The sequence below is a fragment of the Nilaparvata lugens genome, chromosome 3 (genome assembly GCF_014356525.2).
Source record: "Nilaparvata lugens isolate BPH chromosome 3, ASM1435652v1, whole genome shotgun sequence".
Taxonomy (NCBI): domain Eukaryota; kingdom Metazoa; phylum Arthropoda; class Insecta; order Hemiptera; family Delphacidae; genus Nilaparvata; species Nilaparvata lugens.
Window position 1 is genome coordinate 83,360,840 of NC_052506.1, and position 21,888 is coordinate 83,382,727.

General features: G+C 32.5%; 1 protein-coding gene across 1 annotated transcript in view; it reads right to left on the reverse strand.

Moving 5' to 3' along the window:
• The window catches only part of LOC111049680 (bicaudal D-related protein homolog), a 213,583-nt gene that overhangs the window by 3,463 nt on the left and 188,232 nt on the right, over positions 1 to 21,888 (reverse strand). The window contains exons 4-8 of the mRNA XM_039424849.1: positions 20,674 to 20,820; positions 15,671 to 15,853; positions 14,431 to 14,550; positions 10,834 to 11,046; positions 1,784 to 2,050 (exon numbers count right to left, since the gene is read on the reverse strand). Coding sequence (XP_039280783.1) covers positions 1,784 to 2,050; positions 10,834 to 11,046; positions 14,431 to 14,550; positions 15,671 to 15,853; positions 20,674 to 20,820 — 930 coding nt within the window. The remainder of the gene's footprint in view (positions 1 to 1,783; positions 2,051 to 10,833; positions 11,047 to 14,430; positions 14,551 to 15,670; positions 15,854 to 20,673; positions 20,821 to 21,888) is intronic.

Below are 21,888 nucleotides of genomic sequence, written 5' to 3' on the forward strand. Positions count from 1 at the left end.
GCAACATATAAACATTTAAACATTAAGAGAAATGCCAAACCGTCGACTTGAATCTTAGACCTCACTTCGCTCGGTCAATAATTATATAATTCTTCTATAGTTTTAGCTTTGGATTTCTGATAAGAACTGATTGATGGTTCCCAATATGATAAATTTTGAACAAATATAGTGTGAAAATAGTTTATAATTCTATAATAATTCATGAATATTATTTTTTTGTGTGTGGATGACATTTTTATAAATTTTCATTTAGCTGGTAGTGCAAAAATAAAGTGAATGTGTCATCTTTTAATTCTATTATAATTTTTTTTAATAATAATTGGTAATGAACTGTTATCAAAAGGATTTTTTTTGTAGATACTTCCACATGCGGTCAAGCTTCAAAGCTCTGCATATGTGTAATTTAATCAGAAGGATTCATTAATATTAACTTTTAATTGTTTATTTGTGTATTGTATTATTACAAAAATTGTATTATGAGTTTTTCTGATAAATAAAAACATTATTTCATTATTATATGTTACTCTCCTAGCTTGATAACTAAGAACATCCTTGAACAACGCATGACCACAATTTCCAGACAGAATTATTGCTGACAAGCAGGTAACCCGTGCTCCGCAAAGGTCTAATTAAAAACTTGACCTACTGAAATATTGGAGATATGAAAATAACCAATAACCATCCTCGATAAATAAAGAATCAATATGCAAAATTTCAAGTTAATCAGCCCAGTAGGTCAGCCGTGATGATGCGTTATTCGCGAATTTCCTATCCCATACGCGTATAATCAATACCTACTATTACTATAAGTAATAGTAAATATTGGTATATTCTAATTCTTTCCTTTATTATACAGGGTGACAAAGAATAACAGGAACTTTTAAAAACACCATAAAACATTTGTGGGAAGGGAAAAAATGATTTTATTCAAACTAATGTAAAGTACAAGACTTACCATTTGAGAATTATTAATAGCATCTATCACTTTTTGACAATTACTTCTTCAAGATGGCTTCCTCCTGCACGAATACACTCTTGAAATCTGTGTTGAGATTCCTGAACGATTGCTGCAACATTTCAGCTGGGATAATGTTAATTTCATTTTGAATCGTCTGTTATGATTCAACCGATATTTATTATATAGGTATATATATTTTTTCCATTTTTCAGTATTGCTATAGGCTACTTCGTACTGTTTGCTTTATGAACTCACAGCTAGCGCACAAGTTTAACTTTGCTGGCTGTGCCAAATCATTTAGATCTATTATAATTTACATTTTTATTATGCATTTTGTATGTATCATTCATGTTTTGTAACTATGTAATTTTGGCGAAATAAACATTCTTATTCTTATTCTCAACCACAGTTATTGGTCAAGTTGTGAAAACGTTTGATTGAGATAGCTCCACAAACAGAAAATCGCAGATGGACAGATCATGGGACCAGGAAACGCAGATGTTGCAGCGATCAATGAGGAATCGTCAACACAGATTTCAAGAGTGTATTCGTTCAAGAGGAAGCCATATTAAAAAAGTAATAGTCGAAAAATGATGTTATTAATAATTTTCAAATAACTCTCAATTGGAACCGTTTTGGGCTTATAAGCCTGTGGTACTTTTCTGAATGAATAAATAAATGGATGGCAAGTCTTGAACTTTACATTAGTTTGAATAAAATCATTATTACCCTTCCCACTAATGTTTTATGGCGTTTTTAAAAGTTCCCGTTATTCTGTGTCACTCTGTATTATAGATTTCAGCAATATGCTGATTTGATACCGACCTGCCACTGTTCCAGCTGCTGTGAGAGCTCGACCTTCTGTTGAATGGCCTCCATGAGCTGACTGTTGGCCTGCAACATGTCGATGCGCGTCTTGGCCAGCTCGAGTTGCGTCGCGTTCTTGCGCGCCACGGCGCCGTCGCGAACCTCCCACGCTTTGCGCACCATTTCGTCGCGCGCCAAACCACCTGCGCCCGCGTCCTTCAAATCCGCGCGCGCACGGTCGCGCTCCTCTACCGCGCCCAGAAGCTCCGCTTCCTTGATGTTCAACTGCAAAACAAAAGTAGTACCATATTAGAAAAGGTTGCTACAAATTGCAACAAGACAAATCATTTACTTCCACATTTCTTACAGCCTAACATAATAAATAATTCACTTTTAGTCTACTTCATGTTTTTAATGATTCTAATAAAGTAGCCTATATAAGTGAAGTGATTTTATTGTATTGCTTATATAGAGTAATAATAATAATAATAATAATAATAATAATAATAATAATATAATAATAATAATAATAATAATAATAATAATAATAATAATAATAATAATAATAATAATATAATAATAATAATAATAATAATAATAATAATAATAATAATAGTAAATGCTTTATTCAACCAATAAAAATAAATAAATTACATTACAATCACATTCAAGAATACAAACGCATTTCACAATCATTAAACATTCAATAATAAAATAATAAATAAACAGAACCCTATGTGTAGATAAAATAAAATAAAATAATACAGTATTTAAAAAATAAAATAAAATAGGATTTAATAATGAATGATAATAACAATGAAAGGTAAGTGCCTTGAAATATTAATGGTTCATCCCTCTGAGTGAGTCATATGTGTGGGAAACCCTTCAATAAATTGGAGACTGTTGTGGAAAAAGTTCCCAAAAATATGAGTCACTCTGTATATGGTTCCACTATTATGAAATATTCATGGAAAGTATTTATATTTAAGGCTGTGCAAAGGCTAAAAATAAACTTTCTACTGATGATATTTTTAAAAGTTTTTCGATTTGTACATCATCATCAAGCTATCAAAATGAAAAAGTTTTGGAAAGGAAAACATTTTTGTTCCAAAAATTACTTTTTGAGCTATGAGTGGCTAAAGTTAAAATTTTTGAGACAGAACATTTCAAATTCGGTAGGAGATGAATCCATGAGATTTAGTGGATAGATTCTTCATGGTGTTGTTGATCTAGTAAAACAAAATTTTTTTAAAAATATAAATTTTTTAAAGTTATTTAATTTACAAAACATTTTTGGTAAATTGAATAACTACCTATCTCAAAAATCTAAATTTTCAGAAAATTTAATTTTTACTAGATCAACAATACCATGAAAAATCTATCCTCTAAATCTCATGGATTTATCTCCTACCGAATTTGAAATGTTCTGTTCCCAAAATTTAAACTTTAGGCGCTCATATCTCAGAAAGTAATGATAGGGAAAAAATGTTTTCCTGAGAAAACTTTTTCATTTTAATAGCTTAATGATATATACAAATCGAAAAGCTTTGAAAAATATCACCAGTGAAAAGTTTATTTTTAGCCTTTGCACAGCCTTAATAACTAGAAAACGTGTGCAGCTAGTTTATGTATTGTTTTTGAGTTTTGATACATGTATGTAAGAGAGCAATAAAACAAAACAAAAGAGCACTACACTGTAGTGATTCTATCATAATAAATAAATACATCCAATGATGTATTTATAAATAATATTGCTAAAGCCGTACATGACAAGATGCCTACTTGACAATATGGTGCAGTAATTTCAAAAGCACATTATAAGATTGAAAATGAAGTACAGTATTACGAATGAGATCAAAAATTGAATCACAGAAAGAAGAAATACACTAAAAATAGAAAGAAAAATAAAAATCTCAGTGGGTACCCTTTTTTAATTATTTAATCACAACATGTTTCAACATTGATGCCATTTTCAATGGAAGATTTTCATTTTTCTTTCTATTTTTATTACAAGTAGCCCTATACAGAAAAGAGATAATGATATACATTGTACAGTAACTGTGCAGAATAATAATTATAGAATTTCAGTATATGAGGCAACATTTATAATAAAATGAAATAATTTCTACAGAATATGAATGAATGTGAACTACAGTCTAGATCTAGGAAGCAGAGTGCAGATCAAAATCACAACTGGAAAACTTAAGATAAATGGAACACAATAATAATTTTCTCCTACAGGTACCTTGGAAAGTGGCCATTGCTGCACTGATTACAGAACGCAAAGAATCACTTTTCCGCTCTAGTGCGCAAAGTATTACTTTGCGCACTCTTAATAATAAGGCCCGGTTGCACAGCAGCCGGTTAAATTTTTCAAAGATTTATTCAAATTTTCAAATTAATTGGATTAATTTAATTTTTAATTTGAATGAGTTATCAATTATTAATTTTCAATTGGATTATCAAGTTTAAAATAAATTAAAGTTGTTATTAATTTATAAAGACAAACATTTGATGGATTTCAGCCATCATTTTACCCATCATCAACCACTTCTCATATTCAATGGTAACTGTAGGAAAAATTTAATGTGAAATACGTGCGCAAAGTTCGTTTGCTGCAATCAAGAAACAATTCCGCCCTCGCCTACGGCTCGGGCGTAAACGTTTCTTTCGGTGCAGCAAACTGTCACTTTGCGCACTAGTTGCACAAATAACTATTCCAATACGATTAAAAAGTTGTCGGGTGACTTGAATAATTCACTGTAGTTCATAGCTACTTATCACTGTCTTCTAATAAATATTTGCAGCACCTTTTTAAATATCAGCAGGTGAATTTATTACTATGAATAGTACTGTATAATATTTATTTCTGGATAATTTCAATATGATTGTAAAAATTAGAAAGATACCATCTAGTTTGTCTAGGGGTTCTATCATAACAGACGACAATAATGTTGAGACTGACATAAAAACAAAACTAGCTGCCGCAAACAGATGCAATTATGCTCTGACCCAATATTTGAGATCCAAAACCCTGTCCAGGAAAGTGAAAATACAAATATATGAAACAGTCATAAAGCCAATTGTTTTGTATGGAGCAGAGACATGGGTTTTGACAAAGAAGGATGAGGATCTATTAAATATTTGGGAGCGAAAGGTTTTGAGAAAGATATTTGGCTCTTTTTTTCACTTTTTGTGTAGTTGAGAAGTTGATATTGTGGTAATTATTCATATTGAATGGAAAAGACTAAGAAATTGTCAAAAAACCACAGATTTATTGATACTTAGAAAGACCGGTCTTTTTATTTATTTATTCGTGGACAGAATCACAAATCATATAAATATGATTAGGAAGGAACAACAGGTTTGGCCCAAATCTATTCCATTACCAAATTTTGATAAATTAATAAAATGTCCAAAAATAGGTTATGTTTCTACTGTAAAACGTTCAAGTTCAATTTTCGTCCAAAAATATATACAAGCTAAACATTTTTAATTCAATATATGGCCCAGTTATGTTAATGATGAATGGCGAATACGATCAAATCAAGAGCTGCGTGATCTGTACCAGAAATGTCAAATTGTTGACGAGATAAAAGTGAGGCGTTTGAGTTGGCTGGGACACGTTGAGAGGATGAGGGACTCAAGAATTGTAGAAAAGGTCTTCAGGAACAACCCAGGAGGGAGAAGGCTGAGAGGACGTCCGAGAAAGCGTTGCTGGAGGATGTGGAGGACGACATTAGGAAGCTGGGTGTCGGGGGATGGAGACGTAAGGCTGCCGAAAGAGACGAATGGAGAGGTTATTTGAAGGAGGTCAAGGCTCTGAATGAGCTGTAGCGTCAAGGAGTAAGTTTGTCTAGTGTATAAAACGATAGAAAAACATATTGACTCTCTGTGTTGTTTACTATACATAATGGTGTAACAATAGTAGGCCTATCTTAAATTGTTCAAGTAAATCAGTGGTTTTAGCATTATCAAGTACTTTTTATTCAATATTGACGCTCAAATCAGTGGTTTTGGCAATATCAAGTACTTTTCATTTGATTACTATTGAGGCTCAATCACCACTATTGTCTAACGGCACTAATAAATAAAATGATATGCATGCAAGGAATAATATTTATAATGAAAAGCACGAAGAAATGGAAAATTGCAATTTTTACATAGCTAGTGCATATCTTGGGAAGGCTTGAGGGGCTTTGCAATGAAAAGATTATGATAATAATCATAAATATCATAATGATCGATGATTGTTGTCAATTGGCCAATTACTAGTAGAATGAAATTGATTGGAAATCACATTTACATATTTCCTGTTATTGAGAATATTTGAGATTTGTTAAATTTACAAAACCTTCGTGCTGAATGTGATTTGATTAGTGATCTGCACAATATGGTTCACAATTTGTTAACATGAACAGGTACTATCTTCTTCTTCTTCTTTGGCGGTGCCTTATCCCATTTAAATGGGGTCGGCATTCCTTTCTCTTAGTTTGCCTCTCCACAAAGCCCTATCCAATGCTTCCTCTCTACTCCAACCACTTTCCAGCAAGTCAGCCGCTATTCTAGCTCCCCACCTCATCCCAGGTCTACCTATGATAGCATCATCTAGGATGAACAGGTACTATAATCTACATCATTTATAGTAACGATGGAAGTTGACAAAACTGTTGATTCAATTTGGTAATTTTTAAGATGAGATGTCCTGTCAAAAACGAGCCTTCTTTGAAAAGGTATTTATAACGATTCATAAACTAGATGAAAGCTACACATGTTGAAAGTTCACGAAAAAAATATGATGAAAAATTAAATATGGTAGCCTATACGTTCACGGAAATTGTCAACTGTACATTTAAAGGATTTGTGGAGTGACTGATCGAAAAATCTGAAATATTGAGGCCAGAATTGTCTAATGTTTTTAATTTAATGATTGTTCATTATTATTCATTCATAATAAAGAAAGACAGATCAGAAGTTTATGTTAATATCATAGAACTATTGAGTTCAAACCTTCCTAAAATGCAACTCTATCGTGCGAAAAAACTGAGATATCTACTTGATATATTTGAAAGTAAAACACCTCTTTCAATTCAGAATCCAAATTACTCAGCTTTGAAAAAAGAGGAATAATATAATCAGCAAATTGTCCAACTTTACCAGATCAATTAAAGTTAGTTTAGAATAAATAATATTACATGTAGAAAATTCTAGTTAATGCTAGATAATGGTACGGTACCATAATTATTATATTTAGGGCTGAATATTCATAAGCTGTGAACTACTGAATATTTGAGGCGTATTTAGTCTACCAACGCAAGTAATTGTACTGACTACTGATGCCTCAAGTGTATGACCTTATAGGAAAATGAATGTTATATGGGTGACAATAGGATAATTATTATCTACACTGGGAAACAAGAAAATATATGATGTTTTGAATTAAACAAACTCAGATGCAAGATACTGCGACATTTTTATTAATGAAATTTTGGAAGATGAATACACATTACAAATTGAAACTATCAATCAAGTTTTTTGTTGAAAGAGTTAGTTGTCGATTGACTAATTTCTCAAATTAACATGGTTGATAGAGGGGAACTATTTGGTTTCATCTAAAATACAATATGGGCTTTAATAGGGCCATATAATACAGGGCCTAATAATATAGGCTAAATAATACAATATGGGCAAATAAATTAATGTGGGCTTTAATTTTAATAGTTGATTTTAGGTTGTAGTCCTGAGGGACTTATACGAACCTGTGCAATCCAACATAAGTTAGTAAATTCATTTTATAGTGCTTTAGGAGTTGGTATTTTTATCATGTCCCGAATATTTATGTATTCAAATACGGGAAATTTCGGCAGTCAAATCATGAGGGCGCGCGGATACTTTCCCATCCTCTGAAGCTCCAAATTGTAAAGGATTTAGCTGCGGAAACTCTGCTTTCTTGCTGACAATATTCCTGAAACTACTCTCTAGACAGACTCAATCAGTAAATCTGAACGTTGTTCTGAGCAATTTTGCAGACTTTCTCACAAACTGAATTTCACGAACTGAAGTCTAGCACTTCTCTTTCCGACAGAGTATGAGAATGATGGAGTAATGGAGAATATAATTGAATAATGGAGTATTTAATAATGATAAAGAAGATTAGAAGTTGATGTTTCTCCTATGACTTTTATCCAACTAATTTTCCTTTCTCAATGACCGTTTTCACAGTGAGAAATGGGTAGGTTTAATTTTCAATTAAAATACAATAATAACGTAAAAACACACAGTACCTATAAGACTAATGAACCAATGATCATCCAACAATATATTTTTCCTCCACCTACTGTCTAAATTACTTACTTTACTCCCTGAAACCTAATACTAAAGTGTCACTTTTTTGCTCTCGGTAGTAAAAAACAGAAAAACTCCCTAGGGAGTAAAAGTGACTCCATTTAAATAACATGGGGAGCATCTCTATTTTGAAACTTACATTGTAATAGGTTAGAAGGTCTAATCTCAGATGAGAAAGCATAATAGAGGTGTCTGTCATTGAGTCAACTGAATTCAATACCACAACCAGAAATTTGATTAACTCATGAAATATATGTTTGTATGATAATTATTATATTCTTAATATTAGTAGACGATAAAAATTTATACAATTTTTAAAATATTTTATTCTATTCAAAATACCAGCCAACAAATATTTTTGATCTGCAATTCAAATCTGAACCGCGTGATCTGGAGTCAGCCATTTTTGGTAGATGCTCAGCTGATATAATTGTTACAACTTTTGCCGATAGATAGCGCAATCGGCAGTGCCAATCAGACGACCGGTTTTTAGGTTTTAGATTTAGGTTATGTTGTTAGGAATCATTGTCACCAATACGTAAGTTATTAGAATGATTTTATTTGCAGTTTCTATAAAAAAATGTAGATGGAGGAAAAATGTTGTGTACATCACGAGCGAAAAATACTTTTTCTCCCTCAGGAAAATTGCTGCCCTCGGCTTCGCCTCGGGCTTCAAACTTTTTCCCACAGGGAGAAAAAATCGTACTTTTCACTCTAGATATACAAATAACTATTATTGCACAACTTATAGGAATACAAATATTGAACAATATATTATGCTTACAAATGACTCATATGTAATAGGTTCTTTGTTTCTAGAAGTTAACTACTCATCTACATATTGTTTCTCTGTTCTATATGTTAATTGTTCATTTGTTTCCATTATAATGTAATGTTAGTATACAATGGGTCTAGCAAGGTCTGGCAATACATTTTCAATTGTGATAAAGAATCAATATGTTTTTTTTTAAATTGGATACTAAATCATACCACCCATTTGCATATTGAGGTCTGTCACTTATAAATAAACAAATAACTGACTAATGACTGACATTTGAATTGTTATGAAACTTTATTGGCCCGGTTTTTAGGTCATTTTCTAAATCTAATGGATCATTGAATCTAGTCCTTACACTAATAATTAAGTATATAATATTATAGTTTTAGTATGTATTTCTTTCGGTAATAATTTAGAAATTATGATGGTTATCTAAATATTTAGATAGATAGTTGATTTTACTTATGCTACTTTGCTCTCATTTGTATTATTTGCTCTCATTATTGTTTTCTTTGCTCTCATTCCATTTAATCAATTATTTTATTTTCATATTAATCATTTTCATTTCGTTTTCCATAAGGGCAGTCAGTAATGGGGGTTTCCCTGGTGCCCTAATATTATAAATAAATAATATTAAATATCTTTATTAATTATCTATCTGCTAATCTTTCTTCTATTTCTCTAGTGATTATAACAGATTATCATAGTACATAATAATATTAAATATCTTTATTAATTATCTATCTGCTAATCTTTCTTCTATTTCTCTAGTGATTATAACAGATTATCATAGTACATATTAACAAAACTTCAAATCTTCAATTATTGTGTACTCCAATCATTCCAATTCTCTTATAAGCAACGATCAGTAAACTATCAAAATAGTGACAATTTCTTAGTATTTTTATTTAATAGTCTATTAAATGTCTATTAGTATGAGTAGTCTATGAATAGTCTATTCAGTTTTAATTATTAATAAATCTGCACTGATACACTTCAATTCAAAATGGTTTCTATGTTTGAGAAAATATTCCATAAGGTAGAATGGTAGAGAAGACTAAAGCTTTAACTCTACCAAATAAATAGTATTTTTATTTCATTTTTACTTTAATTGAAATTTGTTTCTGTTTGAGAAAATATTCCACAAGGTCGAATGGTAGAGAAGACTTTGAAGCCTCAACTTTATCTAATAAAGAGTATTTTTATTTCATTTTCACTTTAATTGAAATTTTTTTATATGTTTGAAAAAAATGTTCCAAGGACGATTGTTAAAGAAGACTTTAAAGTCCCAACTATAGCCTACCTACTTAATAAAGATATCAATTATTTTCATTTCATTTATTTATTCATTCATATGACTCTTATCGGCAGAGAGATCCTTTTGGATGTTCTGCCTCGCCGTATCTATGTGCACACCAGTTAGTCAAGACAAGACAAGACATGATCAGACACGTTTAGTCACAGTACTTCACATAGCTGCTTATGACGCAACTCACACTGATTGGTCATTGCAATTAGACATGTCTTCATAAGCAACTATGTGAAGTATTGTGACTAAACGTGTCGGATCATGTCTTGACTTGACTTGACTAAGACTAACTGGTGTGCGCCTAGCCTTAGACTACCCAATGTCATTTCCTATTAACACTCAAGTTTATAGGTTATATATTTGGGTTCTTCATGTTTTCTCACTATAAATTTGAATTTTCAGTTCCTGAGTTTCCATTTTTTAAAGTTTAAAATTAAGAAAATTTATTTATGAACACAATTCATATTTTATTTATTTTTATCTGTATTTCAAAAAATGTATGATGAAGAGACGTACCTTGCTCCTGAGTTTCCATTTTATAAAGTTTGAAATGAAGAAAACCTATTTCTAAACACAAATTCATATTTTTTTAATTTTTCATGTATATTTCAAAAAATGTTTGATGAAGAGACGTACCTTGCTGCTGAGATCGACAATGGTTTCGTTTCGCCTCTTCAGCTCTTCACTCTTGGCATCAATCTCTTTGGTCATTCGGTCGACGGCCTCTTGTGCTCGATGGAGGTCAATCTCAAGGTCAGTCACACTTACACTACTCGTCGAGTAATCCCCCCCTCCTATCTCATTGATCAGATCACTCAGTTCGTTGATTATTGTCGTTAACAGTCCGACCTGCAAACAAATCGATAAAAACCAATCAACAATATTGCTAATTTTTCCGTTGCAACACCCACACTAAGAAAATATTTTATCAACATGTTTGTTGAAACAAAATGTACACTATGAATGAATCAATCAATCTCTTTATTCAAAACATACATAAAAATGTACATGAATGCGTCTTTCTTTATTTATTATTTCAACAAAATAATAAAATAAATACAAGTAAGGCGGGATGCACACCGGAGAAACGCGTTTCGTGAAAAAAGTTTCAGGAAACGACAAACGAAAGATGCTCGCAGTCGACTGATAAGATTAAGCAGGGAACTTTTCTTTTTTATGCATGAAACTAATTGCATGAAACAAGTTTCATGAAAAGGGCTTCACGAAATGCGTTTCTCCGGTGTGCACCCCGCCTAAAAAAACAAAATACATCAACAATAGGTAGTCCAAGTACATAGGTAATGAGTTTGCACCTAATATTCTTCATGAGTGTACAATTCCAATTTCCACGATATACTTTTTCAGTTTGTTTTTAAACCTTGTAATATATTTTTCATGATTAATACTAGTAGGAAGGTAATAGTAATGAATTTAATGCCTATATAGGTTGGGCTTTGTTTGTACTTCTCTTTACTATGTTCTTTGATAATAAAGTTGTTCCTATTTATTGTATTATAGTCATGCACACTACAGTAAAACTATATTACCCATATTGGGTAATATAGTTACTGTAATGCTCACTAGATTACCTGAGGAATTTGTCTTCATTATTTTTCACGTGTAATATTGTTTTGTAAATTAAAAGTCCATACAGCGTTATTAATTCTAACTTTTTAAAAAATGTCCTGCACGACTCTTCTCTATTTAAATCACATACTGCTCCTTTTTGGAGTTTGAACAGAGTTATTGTGGAATTTATTCATATTAAGGTAAAAAAAACGATATTGTCAGTTCCACATAATTTATTTGAGCCAAACTTGAGCTTCAATGCACCAAGGCATCATCTTCAGAGGTCTTTTTCGTTTAGACTGAGGAATTTTCTTCCTCTATCCAATTTCCTCAGTCCAACCAAAAAAGACCACTGATGAAGATGATGTCTTAGTGTACTGAAACTTGAGTTTGACTGAAATAAATTATGTGAAAATGACAGAAATGCCTCAGTCTAACAAAAAAAGACCACTGTAGATGATGTCTTAGTGCATTGAAACTCAAGTTTAGCTCAAATAAATCATGTGGAACTGACAATATCATTTTTATTTCACCTTAATTTGTTAGAACAGTTTGAATAGAATTATTTTGGGTTTGCAAGTTTTCACTATGAGAGTAAACATTGTCTCAAAAAGCTTTTCCCTTCAGTACCTTTTTAATGTAAAAACGTTTCTCAGCGTGGACGCAGCCTATGTTCATTTTCATTGTAAAATTATTCAAAATCAACAAACTTTCATTCATAATCTAGCTTGTTAGCTTATGGAATAAAGAATTTTGAGTTTTTGAATTCGAAAACTTGTAGCTTCATAATAAGTAGCTTTTAAATAAGTTACTAAACTAATTTAGTGTTCTTCAATGTTGTTTTCCATCACAAACTGCTTATTATTAAATCACTTTTTGCTATCTGACTGCTAGGAGTTTTTTTCTAATAGCAAAAAGTGATTTATTTAGTGTCTTATTATGTATTTTATGAATTTGTGATTGATATATAATATTGAATATATGTCGAAATGTTTATGCTGACAATGCAGGAATTCTTTACATGTTATGATTAATATTCTAAACGAATGAAAATGCAAATAAATAATTTGAATTTTATTCGCACAACTTTTAGCAATAGGCTATTACGACTTCAAGTGCACCAGTGAATATCATTTTCTGATCCTAATGTAGGTACTTTAAAGCTGCGTTTACACCAAAGTTATTAACAAAAAATTAATCCTCATAGATTCTATTAGATTGAACATAATTTATCATACACATGATGAACATATGTGTTTGTCAAGTTCCGTTCAATCTAATAAAATCTATAAGGATTAATTTTTGTTAATAACTTTGGTATAAACGCAGCTTTATTCTGTAATTCTTTCAATGTTCTTCAATTCACAACAAGTAATCAACCTTTGGGCTTCATTGTATCTGAAGGATAATACAATTATTTTGTGAATTTCTCATATTATGTAAACCTATGGGACAATACAGAAGTTTCAAAATCAGAAACATTTCTAACCAATTATTGATAATTAGGTACTCTGAGCACAGATAAAAAAATAATATCGAGTGAATATAATATAATAATACTATAATACTCGAGCGCAGATGTTAAAGTGAAATATGAGTTTCCTTAGCCATGGGACATTTCAGATTAGAATAATATACAATCATATAGTCGTGATCACACAATAATCTCAAATTACATACTACCTTCCTAATAATGAAAAAATACTGTATTAAATTGTATGGATATGTAATGAATATAACATTTTTACTATGTTTGAGCATAGAGAAACAATAGCGTAAGTAGATATCCCATGGTATAGGGCGTTTATGTCGCAACTTTTACTGTTATCTCAAGCCGATTACTGTCGAGTATTGTCGATTATAACTGTTTTGAACTGTGTATGAACGGCACAATATGAGAGACTACCAGCATCATAAAGCTTCACAGGAAAGAACTGCGTGGAGTATCAGTTTGAGATAACAATAAAAGTTGCGACATAAACACCCTATACCATGGGATATCTACTTATGCTATTGTTTCTCTATGGTTTGAGCTTCAGTTGAAAATTTGAATAGAAGGTTATTGAGATTAGCCTACATTATCAATAAATACCTAGATGTTCTTTTGTCATAAAATATACTGATCATGACCAAAATTTTATAAAAGGAAATTAAAAATCAAAGTATCGTTTTTAAAACTTTTATTTATCACTCACGACAACGTTTCAACATATTAATAATGCCATTCTCAGCTTGAGTGATATCGCATTATTAATATGTCGAAAGATGTCAAGCTGAGTAATGAAGTAAAGTTTTAAATAAGAAGATTTTGATTTTCAATTTTCAGATAAACAAGAGTTAGTAGTCTCTTTTCTGTTTAGGGGTACTTGTAATATAAATAGAAATACAAATCTCAGAACACTTTTTTGAATTATTTTATCACCTAAAATAATAAAAGTGGTAATAAAATAGGGTAATCCAAAAAGGGTACTGAGATTTGTATTTCTATTTATAAGAGTTAGTAGTCCTCAACAACTGAGTTAATTTATGAAAAGACTATGAATAAAGAAGTTCGATGAGTTATATGAAAGCACTCAAAAAAGTTATTGTTAGAATCTCATGTGCTTCCTATATTTTACCGATGGTGATTTCATGATTTGAAGCTACAAAAATCGAAAGACTTGCCTTCACTTGATGAACTGTGATGTCAGGTCTAATCGACGAGTCTGAGTGATTCGCTCGATGCTTGAGAGATTGGCAGATCGCTCTCACTCTGTCATAAACACTCACAACCTCCACTTTCAACTGCAAACAAAATTGAAATTAGAATAGAATCAAAATTGAAATGACTTTATTCACAGGAGAAAAAAAATACTGTAAGGTAAAAAAAGGTAATGTATAGTATATTTCGCACCTAGAGCAGAAAATGAGATTTTTCCGGCTCGAAATCGGTTTTCAAGTCCGAGGCCGTAGGCCGAGGACTAGAAAAGATTGAGAGCCGGAAAAACATTTTTGCCCGTGGTGTGAACGCTATTTTTCGCCACACACAAGAATAAACAATATATATATGAGAATAGTTGTTTACTAAGCACTTCCGAAAGCAGAAGTGGAGGGTGATAGCTATAGCAAATCTGAGATAATCTGAATATCAGGAAATTGTCCAAGGATTTTTATTTTTTATTCTGATTTGTCTAAATAACCTAAAAGATGATGTTCAATTATGTGGGAGGTTGAGTTTATACATTTTTATTCTTTCAAATGACAATAAGATGATATTATTTAAAATGTTTTAATTATTGAATAATGAACACAAATAATGAAAAGTTTTTTGATCAGCTGCTTTTTGATCACCTTTCTTAGTTCCATGTTAGCGGCTGGAAAGAAAACTGTTCTGACGTCAGACGAGAGTCGTCTGCAAACATTGTCTTTCAGATCTACGTAGGGACTGGAAAACAGCTGCTTTCTGTGCAGTGTGGCGAAAATGTATTTTTTACAATATTCATTTAAAAAGAACCTATAGATATTGTGCTTAATTTGATGTGACTCCTATTCGCGGACAAGGTCCAGTAGCATACTGTACTTTATGTGAGTAGTATCTTGTTCACTTGTAACTTGTCGTGTTATACTTTTGCGAATATTTTGTATGAATAATTTCGAGTGAATATATTTGATTATTATCACTTACTAATCTCATCATCACTTCGGTGAAACTGTGTCACTGATGTTTTCTACCCTTTTCTACAAATAAAAAGCTTTCAAGGAAAGGATCGAATTAAATTGATGGAACGAAGTGAATTATTGAATCTATGAGCTCTATCACTGAACTATGGGCGATACCATATTGAGCGTTTCATCAGCCAATCGGAGAGCTCCCTGGCCTGCCGACTCTGAAAACGCCCAATATGATTTGGCCCTTGAGGCGTACCTGATGCAGGTCGTCGCCCTGAGGCAGACTGGTGAGGAGTTGGTCGTCACACTCCATCTCGCTGAGCAGAGAGCGGTGGCCGCCACTTGACCCTGGGGGGGTGACTCCCATCGCTTCCAGCCGATCCCCTAGGGAGCCGTTCGCAGATCGCAGCTCCTCCAATTCCCGGTGGGAAACTTGCAGCTAACAATCAAATTATAAGTATTAAATCAAATTAAAATTCATTTATTTTTCCATAAAATAATACAGATCGATAATACTTATTTGTGCAACTAGAGCGCAAAGTGACAGTTTGCTGCACCGAAAGAAACGTTTACGCACGAGCCGTAGGCGAGTGCGGAATAATGGTTTCTTGAGTGCAGCAAACGAACTTTGCGCAAGTAGTTCACATACAATTTTTCCTACAGTTACCATTGAATATGAAAAGTGGGTAATTATGGGTAAAATTCCCTGAAATCCATCATATGTTTTTCTGTGTAATTTTATTATTAATAAAAACCTTAATTTATTTGAAATTGAATAATAATAATTAAATTATAATAATTAGTAATTCAATTGAAAATTTATCTGACTGCTTGAAGGGGGTTTATCTTATGTAAGCATTGAAATGACTATTATCAAGGCACATAATGGCAAGGCAACGCCGTTCTCCACTGCCATATTATAACGTGGACCTCACTAAACCACAGTCAGTGTTACCAACTTAATTTTGATTTTCCTGCACTGGTGCTCCATATAACCTACTAACTATTTTGCGTTGTCATGCTGCAAATCTGGAGTACGCAAAGTAATACTTTGCGCACTAGAGCGGAAAAGTGATTCTTTGCGGCCTGCAATCAGTGCAGAAATGGTCACTTTTCAAGGAATCTGTAGGAAAAATAAATATTCTAACTTACAAAATGGCACTACCGGCAAAAAAAACTTGTGCGCCGGCAGTGAGTTCGAACAACTAGGTACAGCAAACATGTCATTAGACAAGAAAATAGAGCTTATTCAAACCACTAAAATAAATAAAATTACGGAAACTAGGTCACATCTCAATCTTTACAAACGATAAGACAGTAACAAAATTACTGGCAAATTTTCAAAAGACAGTTACAAGGAAGCTATGCCAAATATTTTTTGAAATTTATAACACAAGATTGAACCACTACATAATTGAGATAGATAATTCAAAATTTATATTTATCTTAATCCAATCCAGTATAATTACAAAAAATGTAAATTTATTTCAATGATATACGGTAGATATTTGAGGACATCAGGAACGTATTCCATTAATGCCCTTAAAAGCAGTTTGATTTAAAAGAACAATACATGAGTAAAGAAAATTGTTCATAATAAATAAAATTCAGTATAAGGAAAAAATCAAAGAAAAATTGAAAATCCTCAAGAACTCCATTCAGCCAAAGTGACTGTCTTTTTATTTTTATTTTTTGCTGAGGGTGATGCCCACATGAGCTTTAGGCTCGAGCGCGGGCAATGAGGCAGATGATATTGACTGATTCAGTGCTTTCTTTATGCAGATTACAATATATACTGGCTTAGGCCCGCCGCCTAAGTAGACCGACACTAATCCACGAAAGGCAACCCACGCCGTGGGATGTTTTGTAAACCATTGCTAGGCTTTTCCAGACATCTGTGTAATACATGCAATGAATAATCCACTTGTCAGTTGATTAAATATAGAATAGTTTCTTGCAATTGTTTACAAAACATCCCACGGCGTGGGTTGCTTTTCGTGGGTCTACTTTGCGGTGGGTCTAATACACTTAAATAATAGCTTACAATACAGTTTGAGATTGAATTTACTATTCAATAAAACTGAAATGATTAATAACAAATGATAAAAAATTTCTTGAGATAATGTTGTTTATTATCTACATAAATCGGCGGAGCGGATAATCAGAGATGAATGGGGACTACAGTTTCAGGTGGATTCGGAACCACCGTCTTCCAATGGAATAATTGGTTCATATTGTTTGGGGGATGATAACGGCCACGCAGTTACAGTAAGGTGACCGGAACTTTGGGACCATCTAGGAAGAAGAGGAATTCAGGGACCATGTCTAGGGACTCTACCTGTCTAGAGTCGGCCCTTTAGACAGGTTCATACACTTCTGTCACTGGATGAATACCATTCATAGATTCATTTTTAGAAATTGTTCTGTGTACTGAGTAGACAAACAATCTATTTCTATAACAGACTTCCTTAGAAGGCCTTTTTTCCAACATGTTATTAGATCTAAATTTCTTGATCTGATGAAAACTGGAAATTCATATTTTCTTGTTCAAGTGGCAGAAATAATAATTCAATTTTGAAATTTAAATGAATAAGTATACAAATTATATTGAATACACATTATTAGTTGAATAGGCCTGTAACTGACTCGCTAATTCTATGAGTTCAATGCCTTTATGTTGAAGAACAATGTCCAACCACCTGTTGGAGACACCTGATTCTACCTGTATACGAAGACCCATCTTCTCTTATGACGGAACCCTTTAGTCCCAAAAAGTATTGTCCCAAAGCTCCTAGCACCTACAGTAACATCAGGTCGCGATGTTCAAATGCTCAATAACTTCCTCATTTCTGAACTTCGACGATCCCACGAGAATGAGAACACTCATTTTCAACAAGATGGAGCAGTTGACCATTTGGCCAGAGTATGAATTGATCTTATGAGAAATGTTTTTCCGAACCGCTTGATGAGTGGAATGGGTAATTCAGTGATGGCCTCCCTGGGAAGATCACCCCATCCAAGCTCTTGTGATTTCTTTTTATGGGGATACCTCAAGTCAAAAGTTTTTGAGACTCGTTCAACAACAGTACTGGACTTGAAAATGTGGATAACACAAGAAATTCGTGCAATAACACGAGAGGAGTTTATTTATTTATCTATCTACATACAAAAGTTCGCAGAATAAATCCATGTAGAGCTTTATTAATTAACATCAACTAGCTTTGTCACATATATGGATGGGTTACAGCATGTTAGTAAGAATTAATTATAATGGTGAAAAATTATAATGTTCACCATCTTACTGGAGTATAATATTCAAAAAGTAACATTTTTTCTACAGAAAACCAAAATTTTCATTTGTGTTCTTATGATTTGTTGAAATATATTTTTGAAATTTCATTTCAATACCTGAAATAATGCAGTTCGACTGCCCTACCTTGTATAATTCAAATATATTATATTCACCAAGAAAATCTGTGATCTCATAATTCAATAATTCTATATTTGGTTTGTTTTTATGTGATAAATTACAATTTGAAGCAATTTTGGACGCTTGTAATGGTGAAGATGATTTTGAAAATGTTTTTTTTCTGTGAAAATTGAGTTTTTATCTTCTTTAACCTCAAAATTGTTCCAGCAATCAGATTTTTAACTTAATTATGTGTAACTCTAGTTCGCCTCCATGGTGCACATTGGGTAACGCTAAATGGACTAGCAAATGATGGCGGTCAGACAAACTTAGGTTCTCCTGACCGAAAACTACACAACATCTCAAAGAATTTGGAAATATACAGTGTTTATCTAGGCATTTGAGACTCATGAGCTATATATTTGTTGTGTATCTGCCATACGCTAAATAATAAATATCTATAACTGAGAGTGAATATTTTGGTAATCAATTATATTTCTTTAAAGCCTACAATCCACAAGAGATTTGGTAACGGTGCGGAGCTGGAAAAAGGATAGAGCTATCCGCTTTGTCTAATGACAGATAAGCATAGTGAACCAATGATAATCAGGTGGTGACTTCATAAAACGAATCTCACAACAGGCTACAGAATACAGAGTGGCGGAAAAGTCACTGGACAGTTGGCTAGAGCAAGACTAGATCTATTTGAAATTATTTATCATTTCGAACCCTATTCTTTATTGAATATTGACTATATTCACAATTATTTCCTAGTTCAAATTGGTCTCCATTTCCATTATTACATTTTAAGGTATTCCTGGAACACTGTTCTATTGATTTTTATTCACCAACATCACGGTTAAAACCAAGGTAACTAGAATAGATTATAGATTGTATTCTAGGTACATTGGTTAAAACTATTTCACTAGTTTAAGGTGAAATAAAAACGATATTATCAGTTCCACAAAATTTCATTTGGAATTTAGATTATGTGGATGGAACTGACAATATAGTTTTTATTTAACGTCTCTTTCTTTGTGACTACTTTTTAATATAAATAAAAATTTAAACCTCAGTACTCTTTTAAATTATTTTGTCACAACATGGTCATATTAATCTTCCATTAATTATTTTTTATCTTACTGAGCTGTGTGTTTTGTTTTTCTTATTGATTCTGAATGTGAATATTGTGAGTTTGAATAAATAAAATTTGAATTTGAAAAAAATTGGTCGGACATAATTGCCATTTTAAAAAAAAATCATTGACAAAATGGCATTAATGTCCGAAACATGTGACAAAATAATTTAAAAGGGTACTGAGATTTATATTTTTATTTGCGGTTTTTATCGGTTTAATTTTATTTGGAATTTAAATTATGTGTAACTGACAATGTCGGTTTTAATTCACCTTAATATGGAGAGATTCCACAATATTTCTGTTCATAGTGTAAATTTTATTTTACTTGATTTTGCTGTTAAGATATGTTATTTTTTAACATTATTAAACGAGAATCCAAATTAAATGCTGTAATTCGCCCCGAAGACTTCTGCCACAGCAAATATTGACAACAGGTTAAACAGCTAGATGGAAATTGGAGTAGCAAATTATAGTAGCGCTCATCGAATTTCCATCTAGCTGTTTACGCTGTTGTCAATGTTTGCTGTAGCAGAAGTCTTCGGGGTGAATTACAGCATTTAATTTGGATTTTCGTTTAATAATAATTAATTCATTGGCATTTGAATAATTGCAATATCTCTGTAATTTCCATATGTTATTTTTCTTCTTTCAACCAACTCCAACCGTCCAGTCACTTTTGCGGCACTCTGTATAAATATTATTCCTTAGATACCTGAATCTGCTGCTCCCTAGTTTCTCTTTCAAGCAGCAATACTCGATCGGTCGCCTCTTCGAGGGCACTCGACAAGTTGTCTCGCTGATCCTGGAGCATCTGCACTCGCCTCTCCAGCTCCAGTTTCTTCTCAGACATGAATAGTATCTACAAATTACACAATTTATTCGGTTAGATCCTTATACATATAATCAGTACATAACAATTAGAAATAGAAGTACTTTAAAACATTCATTTTTATTGATGTAGCTTTCCATGACGAAACACTATATAATAACTTTGTTGTAGTTCTGACAATGTGTTACTTGTAAATATTTGAAAAACACTTACTTTTCTTGGAGTATTGAGGAATGCATTTCACTCCTGAAGAGGAGCTTCATCAGCCTCTGAGATAAATGAATTTCAAAAAATGTGCAAAAAATAACTCAGTACATTATTTCATGGAATATCCCACAAATTATTGTAAGGGTATGATCACATTAAATGCGTATATGTGCAAGTGCACGCTTGTTTATGCTCAGCCTGATGAAGCTCCTCTTCAGGAGTGAAATGCATTCCTCAATACTCCAAGAAAAGTAAGTGTTTTTCAAATATTTACAAGTAACACAGTGTCTCAACTACAACAGAGCTATTCATTTTCAATTAAACGAAAATCGAAATTCTCGTATTTTTGGTTTATAATTTATAAAGTCCAAAACAAGTATCTGCGAAATGCTGTCAATGCTCCATATTTCATCAGGAACGCCGACCTTCATAGAGACCTTCAGGTGGAGACAGTCAAGGAGATGATTGTAAAAACAGCAAGGACCTATGAAGAGGCTCTACATGACCACCAATATGTTGAGGCAATCCAGATTTTGGACAACTCAACATTGACGAGAAGATTGTAAAGGAAGAAGCCAACAGATCTATAGCATAGAGAAATAATAGCGTAAGTAGATATCCCATGGTACAGGGAATTTATGTCGCAACTTTTACTGTTATCTCAAGCCCATTACTGTCGATTATTGTCAATTTCTACTGTTTTGATGGGGTGATAGTGTATGAACGGCATAATTTGAGAGACTACCAGCGTCACATAGCTGCATAGGAAAGAACTATGTGAACTATCTGCTTGGGATAACAGTAAAACTTGCGACATGAACGCCCTATACCATGGGATATCTACTAATGCTATCGTTTCTCTATGTCTATAGTAAACCTCCAGCAGTGCTT